Below are 12476 nucleotides of genomic sequence, written 5' to 3' on the forward strand. Positions count from 1 at the left end.
CTCAATTAGCATATAAAGTATGAGGGAGATCTATCTGTGTTTTCTCACTCATCTGCCTCTCTTAATGTTTCTCCTGCTGTCTCTTTCCATCTTTTTTAAAGGACCTGTTTGTGTGAGTGACTGAGTGAGTGAGAGCGACAGAGAGAGAGTGAAAGACAGGAAAAACAGATGAAACTGTGAATCTCTAAATACATTTAAAAAAAAAAACTTTCATAATGGTACAAGGAATCTAAAACTACCCATTCATACAGCTACATTTACAATACTAGTTAGAGAGAAAAGATTTAATTTAATTTTAATATTTGTGGCTTTGTAAAATGTGCATTTTCACTACTGAACTATGAATAAAGATGATAATCAGATAACAAATGTTTTCTTTTCTCTCTTTTTTTACTTTACCTGTGCAATACATTTTCTAAAACTTTAGCTTAATGTTGAAGAGGCCACAAACCTATGGTCAGCCACAAGCCAAGTAGATCAGGTGATCCCCCAGGTGACGCCCTACTATGAACCTGACAGGCAAAATTAACATAAAGCACACTGTTTAGGTTGCCTACAGTTGCTGCACATCCTTTCCATGGGTTTTTTGCAGCTGCTCCGCTAACATTATAATTTTCCCCTACGTGTGTAAGGTCAGGGACCAGGAACAGGAACTAGTATCCAGGAACTAGTGTGATAGGGTCAAAGGTTAATTGATGTGATGACTTTTACAACTTTTTATTAATAGCAGAGGTCCTGACAGGTTTGTGAAGTGTAAGTATGAAGCAATGAATGGGCAGACAATGCCTCGCTTCGAGCACTTCACAGCTGTAGTGTAAGAGATTTTCCGTTTCCCCTAAATGACCAGGATTTTCATCCGATGCAGCTACTCACATCAATGAGATGCCAGTCACAACCCCACTACTCAAAGCCATTACACTCCCTCTCTCCTGCTTTGCCATTGTTACGGCAGAGTGGAAATGGCAGAATAAAATGAAGTGGGTTCATATTTGGGGCATAATTTTCAATGATGTTGCTTTTCTGTTGTTTTATTGAAAACAGTAGCAGGTGCGAATTGAGCTGACGACTGCCAAGATTATCAATTTCATAATAGTTATTAGTCCCCAAACTCCCCTACTGGGCCTTTCAATCAACACAGAGTACATTACACTGATGTCTGGGCTGTCAACACACATAAACACACACACATATTCAACACTGATTTCTGCTGCCAGCAACTAGTGTCTGCTGCCACATTAAGTGGTGCACTATAAAGCCCAAATCTGCCCATTCATTCTCTGCTCCTTCTGCATGACAACAACAATAACTCGGCTATTTTAAATGCACAATTACATAGAAGTGCTCTTGGGCAGACAAGCTGATGGCACACTCGGCTCCACTTGCTCAAGCGTTTACATGTGCAATTTGTCAGAGCATTTCTGAGAATCTCTTAGTGTCTGTCTCAGTGTGTTTGTGTACATTATGTAAGTCGAGCAATTTCTCTCTGAAAAAGGGGTGTGAAGTGAGCTGCTCTCTTTTGAGATGAAGCCATGCAGACAACCATTATTGTCTGCATGGCTTCATCTTTTTAATAGACAATAAAAAGTTACTTGTTTTTTTGGGTGTTTTTTCTTTTTTTTGTGTGTGTGTGTCTGTGTAATTGGTGACAAATAAAATGCCTTTATATTTTGTAGGTTTATTCATATAGATATGTGGCAAATTAAGTACATTTGTATTGTTTTGTTGTCTTATTACTTCTTTTTTTTGCTTGATTTTTAAAAATATTATCCAGGTGCATGGACCCACAGCCGCTGGCAGCATGTCACCCAGCTACATTGTCCTTCAGTGCCATAAGATTTATTGAAATACTTGAGCAATATCTCAATATATATAGACATAAATAAATCCTTTATTTAGCTATTTTGCTTCTTTTCCATGTTGCGACATCTTCACCTTGCTTAGCCATCCATCTGTCCCTCCATCCATCCATGCGTTTACCATGACAGTCATCCAGAATGCCCAGTAGGGGCTCAGTGAAGCAGAAAACTAAAATATTGCCAACCAGTTATTCTCAAATGTAAGAGTGTTCAGGGGTAAAAGTCACCCCGAGGGCCGATGAGGAGCTGTCCGTGTCAGAGCTCCTGAAAAGAGATGCTTTTACTGCAAACACGAGTAGCTCAACATGCACACATGTACACTCACTATCCTACATACTCCTTAGCCATCACAGTAAAGATTCTGCATGACTGGACTGGTAATGGTAAATAAATGCTATACTGGTACAGGTTCCCCATTAGAGATTTAGTCCTTTTTATCAAATGTAACAGCATCAATCTTTTAACTAATTACTGATAGTTTCTATTTGAGAGCACTACTTGTTATCATACACTGCCAAATCAAGCTGTAACTCTTTAGTCAGAATTGACTAAGCCATTTTAAACAGATGGTAACTCACACAAAGACCTGACACACTCTGATTTGTCAGTTTGGTTCTGCACATGTAAACACTGTTGATTTCCTGGTACCTGAAGCCTGAATATTTCTCTGGAGTTTCTGTATCACAGCAAGACATTTAGTTCATGATAAGCACACTCCTGCTGTGTCTCCTACTGAGCTCTGGGGGATGCTGGAGGAGGTGTTTAAACACTGTTAGCTTTTTCCTGGATGGGTTGCCCCCCCAAGGCCATCCTGAGGTGACCCCCTTTACCACTCCCTGATACAGGCAAATGCCTGGAGGATACACAAAGTGCTGGGACAGATGAGCAGTCAGGGATGTAGGGTAAATTCCATGAATGATAACAACTAATAACACTCGATTAACTTAGTAAAACAATATTTATCAATTTTCTCCAATGTTTTTAATACAACAATTTGAGGAAAGAGGGAGAGGAAATAATGGTTTGTTACAAAACAATATAAAGTGGATTTTGACGACGGGTATGAAGAGAGCAACACAATAAACCTCAAGTACATCCTGTATTATCATTTGCATAAAACAGCAATTACCTCATGATTAAAATGGATGCCACAATCAGTGTATTGCATCATTCGCTTCTCTCTTCAGTCAGTGCTTCTCAATGCTCTCAGCAAGGAAAACATCTGACATTGCTCCTTAATGAAAGTTAGTTTACTGATTAAATTTCCTATTTGCCATGTACAACTGGCTGCCATCTCACTATTTGAGGTGCAGTTCATCTTGTCACCAGAAACAAGGCAAGACACAAGAAGGACAAACAGTTGCCTTCGCACATCAACCTTTGAATATATCATATCAAAACCCCCAAAGAGTGCAAAACAGAGTTTATGAGGGGTCACCCAGAAAGTGCACGATGTAATAATGAGAAACACAAGATTGACCGAGTGCTATGGCAGCAAAGTGAAAAACACATAAATCAAGAAAGGAGACGAGTATAAGAGAAGAGACTTTGAGAAGCAGTATTATGAGATTTGGATAGTCATTAACAATTTTAATTATTTATTCTGGCTGAAAATAGCTAATATATTAGTCCTTTTCATCTGCACCAAACAGCTTTTTAAACCAGGTTGTGTTGCGTAATGCTGTAGTAAACTAAGTGAAAGACGCAGGCATGTCCTGTATTACATGAAGAGTTATATGCTGAACCAATTATTTCGAAATTTAAAACAAATTGTTTTATTTGCCCAAAGCAGTTAAAAGTATAATATCATTTTTAAATTCACTGAGTAACTTATTCCTGAAATTGAACAGTTTTCCAAAGTTCACAAAAACAAACCTGTTTTCACTGCAGCTTTAAATGAAGGTCTGAAATTTAGCCGACAACTTAGCAGTCGGAGGACATTTGCATTTTACATGTGCTGCTTAGCTTAGCCTTTAGTTAAGTCACCATAATACTGCTGCAGTTAGAAGTAGACAATTCTGTTACAACGGTATTAAATTTGAGTACCTGAGCATCACTGAGAGTATTACTGTAAAAAATATGACACTAGTTACAGTGAAAGTGCAATCCCTCAAAACGCTCATCACTGAAAAAAGTGATCACATTATTGCCTCCCATGACTTTCTTCGTGGCTGCTCTTCTGCCCAGGATTTAACAGACTTTCCACCACAGGTGTTGCTACACTCACTGGCGGGAGTGAAAAAGCCCTTACACACCATCATGGAGCCATTGAAACTCTCCACTGACACCATGACAAATGAAATTGTTTTTGGTGGGTTAGCAGCTCCTTAAGCTGGGGTGAGGAAGCTTTCACTGCAGCTTTTACAGACTTATACCCTCCAAGCCGCAAAGCAAAAATGCACCTTCACCTTTTCTTTATTGCCAGGGGACAGGATGAATTCGCAATTGTTATAAAATGGCAATATCATATGGATAAAAGCAATTTATTCCAGTAAGAAAAAGATACCAGCAGTAACACAAACATACAGAAGAGTGGAGGCAAATAATGTATCGGAAGCAAGAAGGTTTTATTCTTATTATTATTTATCATTATGCCTGATGTGCTCATATTTTTCATATGAGAACATCAGACAATATCTATAATGTGTTTAAATAACTCGTATTGACCAATGAGCTGCAAGTTGTGCATCTATCTTAGATATCTTGACCAGTTAGATTAATAGTTTGGGCCTCTAAGCCACTTGAATATCAAGGAGATGACCCTGTAAAATCTTGGACTTCCACACAACGTCTATCCCCTATCCCTAGCTACAATATTTTCATGATTATATCTAGTTTAAATACCATTGAATAATCATTTACATATTTTTGTTACAATTAAAATGAATGTTATTCCTATTTTATCCTCATGTCTCTTGCCTACTAGACCCCTGCTCTCCTTCTTCTATCCTTCTAAGCACATAGGAGGCATTGAAAATTAAATCCCAAGTCATTATTTCAAATATTAGAAAAGGAAATTGACTTTTGAGAGCTTTAAAAGAGAAAAAGAAGATCCCACATTTCGCTCATGAAGAGAAAGCCCCATCACCTTGTCACCTCACACTTCACATCTCATGAACAAGAATAATGTTCTTAATTCTGTGGCTATTCCACAAAGCTCACACATCACTTTGATGTGTTCTGCTCTTCTTCCCTATACTTTTATTGGTTCTATGCTACTACTTTGTTTTCTGTTGCAATGGACTTGCTTCCCCACGAGGCTCATTAAAGTCTGATCTAACCTAACCTAATTTGATTGTGATGACGCTCTGTCTTATCGGTTAAAAGCCTTAAGCAACATTTTTAGACTCTGTGTGACAGAACATTGGTTTATATCTGTTGAGACTAGTGCACGCAGTCTCATGAAAAATGTTGATAATGATCCTATCTGCCAAAGAAATGTGAACGTGTAGAGTAAAAGTGACTGAATAACTCCACCTCAATATCACCACCCACTGCTGCCCTTTATTTTTACTGCACTTTCATACTTACCCACTTTCCCCTCTCCCTATACAAAAGAGCAATGTTTATTACCCAGACTCCTCTAATAGAGCTCTGCTTTGTAAAAATCATTAATGGGAGGCCTTTCATCATGTAATTATTATTGATCTGACAACAAGCTGTTTCAGCCATCAGAATACACTGATAACAGCAGCAGCAGGACCAACTCAACAAGTTATTAGCATTGTTTTAAAAAGGGACTCTAATGTGACTAATCGAAGAAAGACGTGAGCACTGGCTGATCAAAGAGTTGGAGAAAGATGAAGGGATAGAATATTAACTGTAATAACTGTCGGCATATAAAAACATTCTCCAACCATTACAGGAGTAACAGAAAATGTCACTTACTGTTGACCTACCCTCCTTCATTTCAGTTACACGTACAAACAAAACAACCTATTTTCTCCAGGATATAAAACTTTAGATTTAAAGTTTATATTTAGCAAATGTCTATAGCCTCTATACTGTACTTAGTATTTCTAACACACAGTCCACATCCCTGTTTATGTTTCTTAACCTATGATTTCTGACCACAAACAAACACCTACATCCTACATTTACTGGCACATAGCTTCCTTTTACCTCATACAACACAATATAAATGAGTTAATATCTACCACTGCTAATAACAGTAAAATGAACCAAAAACAGCAATTGTTTATCTTAATTAGAGTACACATAATTAACATATAATTTATAAATAATCATATTTAAATTATAATTTAAAAAGTTACATTGCAAATGTAATCTTCTTCAGACCAACTGAATCACGTTCTTCTTTATTGAAAATAACAAACATAAAGGACGAATAATCATATTTTGTGCATTTAACCAAAAGGGCAGATACCTTGTGTACTTCCATTATCTTAATCACATTGAGAGCTTGTGTATTTCTTCATGAAAAAGTAAGATATGGATTGACATGCTGGATATATTTTGTGTCCAGATCAAGTATTGCAGGCATGATTGCCTAATATTTCACATACAGCTGAACAGCAGAGTTGTGCAGAGCAAGGATACAAAGTATATGAGCATCTTTTCCCACAGAACTCAAGTGAGATTTTCAAAAGAAAACAAGCAATTAAAAAAATGATACAATTTAAGCTTGAAACTTCAAAAATGATCCACTGTGCTTGACACTTGGTCACTACAATGAAAAAAATCTCAGTGTGTGGACTTGAAATAATTTGGCCACTAAGGATGAAAACAACATCTAGATGTTGAGTCTCAGAATAACGCTCAGTAAAGCTGATGTTCTGGTAATAATTCTTTTTACCAACTCTTGCCAACTCAAGGTAAACTTGTCACCTTTCTCTTTGTCTGATATTGTCTGATTGTAAATTTTGATGAAGTTTTGAAGTTCTTCTTTCTGTGAGAATACAACTTGTGTGATTTCTAAAACAAGGTAAATTGCTATTATGTAGACATTTTTATACATAATGTAAAATCAAATTTAAGTTAAGTGACTTTTTCACATTTTCATGTGAAATTTTATTTTTGATGTTCAGGATAAGTGGCCCTTTCTTTTTTATATAGAACCATGATTTTTGATTGGAGGCTATTTTTTATTAAAGGAATAATTGACATATTATATAATAAAATGTAAATGTAAATGTGTTTGTGAAATTAGAAATACATTAATGCAGCCTTCTTTTGCAACATTTTCTATGTCTTACTCTAAACTCTAAAAAGTCACCTTGTCTCTTTTATATTATTATAAATATTTGACAATTATGTTTCTAGGTACTCTTAATGTTTCCTAAAAGAACGAAAGAAAAATATATTGTAGCTGTACAATGCACTTGTTCTGTTTTACATCAATCAGACAATCAGTTTTCTTTGGTTTCACTGCCTCTCTTGCTCTCTCTACTCCATCTGTGTCTTATTTGCACAACTGCCAAACAGTGTTCAGAGCCACCCCTTTAGCCTGTATAGTTACATTTCCAAATGCCTTAAAAATGCACTTCTTGATGAACAGCTTTTTGTTGTGGCTTTTTGTCTGTTTGTTTTGCTTTTTGATTAGCCAACAATGTGCAGCATGTCTCTACTGAGTATGACCGTGGATTTGCTTTTTGTAGTTTTTATGTAGCCCAAATTCCCCATGAAGAATTTAACTGCCAGCTAACTGCCCCAGAGTGCAGATTATCCAACATTATAATGGGTTGATAACTGTAAATACTATATCTCTTCCACTATGTGTGTGTGTGTGTGTGTGTGTGTGTGTGTGTGTGTGTGTGTGTGTGTGTGTGAGACAGTGCCTATGTCAGTCACAATAATAATAACTCTCAGGCCTGTTACGATAACCCTAATCTGACACAGGAAGTAATTCCTTGTCTTCCTCCAACAACAGTGGGATTTGCCACTGTGGCTGCAGGCTGATAGTGTCATGGGAGAAGAATAAAGGGCTTCAGCCCCCACCGTGCAGGGATTACGTTAAGACAATGTGCCGTTGTGTACTGGCTTTCTTTTTATCTGAACTGTCACATTAAATTATGCTACACAGATATGTGCGGTAATTGTTTAATGGATTTGTAATTACACAATTATAAGGTGTAAAATGTGAATTTCCTCAATACACAATGAATGAGCAAGACATGCTGTAGAACCTCTTTACTGGAGGTTTTATCTCTCAGTAACGCAGCACCTACTCTATGCTATTTTCTTGTCATCGAAAAAATCTAACACTGCTTTCACTTTCTAATTAGAACATACATATGTGCCATGCATATGTATTTGTCCTTGGATTTATATTTATATTCTCAGTCGAGAGAGTATACGCTGTACTGTAGATATTCAGAAAAAAACAAAACGGATCTATTGAAAGCTATTCCTGTGCTGAACTTAATCGTGTGACTACAAGTAATAAAAAATAAATTACTTAGTTGTTCCAAGAAAAACATACAATCTATTCAGTGATAATTGGCAGTTCGCACAAATACATTTCCCCACTAGTGTTTTCTTTTTTTGATTTGTGGGGGTTCAAAAATAAGGACTGGATCCTCTAGAGAAAGCTGCATCCTTTTTGCTGGCATGAAGTCCTGATATTGGCACTGAAATAAGGATATGTGTTCTTCTTTTATCATATCACATGCTCTGCTTTCCCATGTTTCTCTGTTTTGTGTTTTACCGTTCCTCTGTCAGCGCTACACCCATACAAACTCATTTACAGTACATTCACATTGGCACATACAAGTGCAAACACATGCCGGGCCTTCAGGCATACAGAGGAAATCTGCACACACAGAGGATTGTAAGCACACACTCCTATGCTTCGGGGGGTCTGTGTTGGTCAAGGAAGACAGCGATGACTTTGCCAAGGGGAGTGAGGACAGTAGAGCAGAGGTGGGGGGTTAAGGGGGTGGGAGTTACAAAGATTAATGATCTGAAACTCTCTTTTTCTCCTGAGTGTGTGTGTGTGTGTGTGTGTGTGTGTGTGTGTGAGTGCGTCTATGTGGTATGGATTGACATTTGACCTGCGCTGTACCTGGGCTCCGGGGACATTTCGACTTTTTGCTGTGTATTCATGTGTCCCCCTAAAACATGACTTGTAAATGCATTTTTAAGTGTCTAAATAATAATTTTTTCTACTTCTTATGAGGTCATTATTTATCTTTTGACCTGTATTTGCTTAAACTGTAGTGTAAATTCATTTATTAAACTATAATTAAAAGATTTTCTGATTTTCTTAAAAGTCCACCTATACCCCTCACCTGATTTTTGTGTATTCCAGTGTATTGCACAGCGACGTTTCGAGTTAGAGTGGATGTGTGTAGGTACTGCAATTTAATACACATTTTCAATACACACGGCCGGAAGTCATTGTGATTGGTAGGCTATATATATAGGCGGTACCTACAGGAAACGGCGCCACAACTTTCGCGCGCGTGCCCTTTAACAAGTGTATGTCGACGGCAATACGAAGACGGATTAAAAACACAAAGGTAAGCCTTTTTTAATGTAAAATGCACCATGACTTTAATACTATATGAAATTATAGGTGCACAGGCCTATATTAAACTGGTTTAATTTATGCTTTATGGACTGTTAGTGAGTCTTTGAAGAAGTAAAACGGCCCCAGCGTTTGTCATTGAGTAAATAAAATAGGGCTGACGACTAACCGCGTCAACGCGATAAAGCGGGCTAACCCGTGTTAGGATTTACTCGGTGTTAAAGCATTATTGTGGCTTAAACGTGTTAATGCCGACATCGCGACTAACGCGATTAACAATTAAACCAGCGCAGTCTGAGTCAAAATCCCTGATGTCGCTGTTAGCTAATTTCGGGCAGTTTGTCCAATGTCTGTCCATTCTGCTGACAGCCCTAAAATAAAAGCAAGGGTATAAGTGTATTTAGTCGTGTATTTATTTATATGCCTGAAGAAAAAACTTCTTACAGTTTTGATGCCTAAGCTTTCTCAGTACTTGTATCACTCTCTGCAGTCGCCATTACAGAAATGTCACATGTCGCCATTTTGAGTACTAGGCCTTTAACATTTTAAAAGAAGGCATAAATTAGCACTATGAATAAGTCAGCTGTGTTTATGCTGTAAACTACACTACTGCTAGTTCTGCTACTACTGATGATGATGACAATGATGACGATAATCGTAATACTTTATATGCTTTGGTAATACAGCCAATCGTACAGGAGAACATGCGAAGGAGACGCATTCCTCCACGGGAGGATGCAGTCTGTCATGTTTCTGCTGGAAGGGACAAACTGGGACTTGATATCCACTACATAAATGCCTTCAAAGGTAAGTTGGTCTTTAGTTTGGATTAGATTTGGAGTTTGTCACTTTGTCTTTTGTCACTCACTTGGTATGCCTCTGCAATTCAGGTCGGGGCATTTTCACGACTGTTCCATTCCAAAAAGGAGACTTTCTTTTGGAATACAGAGGTAAACTCATAACAAAAGAAGAATGTGAGCGGAGACACAGAGTTTATCATGACAGCCTGAAGGTGTTCATGTTTGAATTCAAGTTTGATGGAAAACTCTGGTGGTGCGTATTATATCAGTGTAGTTTGATTAAGATTAAATGACACATTGCTTTTGATTTATGAAAAAAAAAGCTTCCTAACTAACTAGTTAAGCTAATACTTTTTTGCCTAACCCCACAGTGTGGATGCATCTCAAGAAGATGGGTCATTAGGCAGACTTGTCAAGGACAACCACATCAGTCCAAGTGCTAAGATGAAAATATTAAATATCAATGGAAAGCCCCATCTATGCTTATTTGCAAGCAGAGACATAAGTCCAGGCGAAGAAATAGACTATAATTATGGTGACTCGGATTGGCTCTGGAGATGCAAGGTATTTCTACAATTGTACTTTTTGGAACTGATAAATTGCATACCCTAAGCCATTTTTACATTTGTACCTACTCAAATTGGCTTAACGTGACTTAGGGCATCTAGTTTTTCACTGAAATTGAGTATCACCTACTGTGCCTGGGGTAACTATAGCAATGCAGCCGAGCATCCAGTGATATAAATGCCACAGCAAGCATGGACGTCAAGGTGACAAAATGCCTGCTGCTCAGTCTATACTTTAGTGTTCAATTCAGGGATCACGCTGTTAATTTTGGTCGCTATTTCAAACATTTCAGAGTTTCAAAAATGATGGCTTGGATTTTCACGAAGGAGGCGCACTCATAACTTATCGAGTGACACCATTGACCAGCCACCTGGTGGCATTCAGTCTATGTCAAATTTTCTGATCACTTTGGATCACTTGGAACCTTGGTGCAGTAGTTACTGAAAAACTACATGGTACTATAACCTACTGGAAAAACAGGGGTAGGTACTAATGGAAAACAGGCAATTGTGATGGCTGCCACATCAAAGCCCTCTAAAAGCACTAAAAAAATATCAGCAGGTATGCAGAAATAAAAAATGGCTTTCGGTTTCTAAATTTTAACAGTGATTGATGTTTAATGTGATTCTACACAGCAAAATCTCCAGTGTTAAATTAACACTGGAGAGTGTCTATAAGGGTCCACACCTCTGAGTGTTAAATACAACACTGTTGAGTGTTAAATTAACACTTTTGACAGTGTTATATGTTTAAAAGTAACCTAGTCAGTTTTGAAGATTAACAATGGCTAACACTGAGCAGTGCTGATTTTCTAACACTGGAAAATAACTCAAAATGTTAGAAATATTCCAGTGTTAGAAAATCAGCACTGCTCAGTGTTAGTCTTTGTTAATCTTCAAAACTGACTAGGTTACTTTTAAACATATAACACTGTCAAAAGTGTTAATTCAACACTCAACAGTGTTGTGTGGACCCATATAGACACTCTCTAGTGTTAATTTAACACTGGAGATTTTGCTGTGTAGCCTCTTTAGTTAGATTCATTTTAAATTTTGTCCCTTGAAGATAAATGGGCCCTAGTGACAGTTCGTTGCTGCTACAGGTGATTGTTTTACTCCTTTAGCAATGGCTTAAAAAATAAAGAAATCACACTGACTATTTGTCTCTTAATCATAGGGCCTTAAATTCTCTATACATGACAGTGAATATTTTAAAGACAATAGCTTGAAACTTATCTTTCTCATACAGTTTATTTAATGTTTCAAAAGCCTCTTCAAAAATGCACTGTATATTCATTCTCTATCTGTTACACACGAAGACTGAGACCAGCCAGATTCAGAAGACTGTGAGCTGCCTAAAGCCGCAACCAAACAGCTTTCCAAACAATGATCTGGACCTGAAACATCCAGAGCCTGAAAGGGTAAATATAATCCAATGTACCACTTAATGAACTAATAATTTAATCTATCATCATTCTTTATGGATGCTGTGTGTGTGTGTGTTTGGCAGTCACCTGGGTGTGATGTGATTTACATGGACCGTGGCTTGTAGGTCCTTTTCATTGTTTCAAAGTGCAAGTCTGGATAACATCTGAGTGTGTGTGTGTGTGTGTGTGTTAACCACCCAAATGTGACTTAGGAGGACCACACTGTTATTGGGGGACTCCGTCAAAGTTTGCTTCATGGTGACATCACTCTGGTTTTAGGAGGGGTCTTCTCGTATGTCTTGACAGTTTGACCTACAGCATGCAGAGCTGACTGCATG

The 12476-nt window shown here is 37.6% G+C and overlaps 2 protein-coding genes across 5 annotated transcripts in view; one reads left to right on the forward strand and one right to left on the reverse strand.

The window, feature by feature from the left end:
- nlgn1 (neuroligin 1) overlaps positions 1-12476 on the reverse strand; it is a 316027-nt gene that overhangs the window by 117397 nt on the left and 186154 nt on the right. The gene's annotated exons all lie outside the window — the stretch shown is intronic.
- Positions 8810-12159, forward strand: LOC146546932 (histone-lysine N-methyltransferase set-1-like). The gene is made up of 5 exons (XM_085264585.1): positions 8810-9337; positions 10032-10152; positions 10236-10398; positions 10517-10709; positions 12031-12159. Exons 1-5 carry the CDS (start codon positions 9299-9301, stop codon positions 12157-12159), a joined length of 645 nt encoding a protein of 214 aa, XP_085120711.1. The 5' UTR covers positions 8810-9298.

The sequence above is a fragment of the Mchenga conophoros genome, linkage group LG23, assembly GCF_057382185.1.
Source record: "Mchenga conophoros isolate Kocher_MC1m ecotype Shallow Benthic linkage group LG23, M_conophoros_male_GT1.1, whole genome shotgun sequence".
Taxonomy (NCBI): domain Eukaryota; kingdom Metazoa; phylum Chordata; class Actinopteri; order Cichliformes; family Cichlidae; genus Mchenga; species Mchenga conophoros.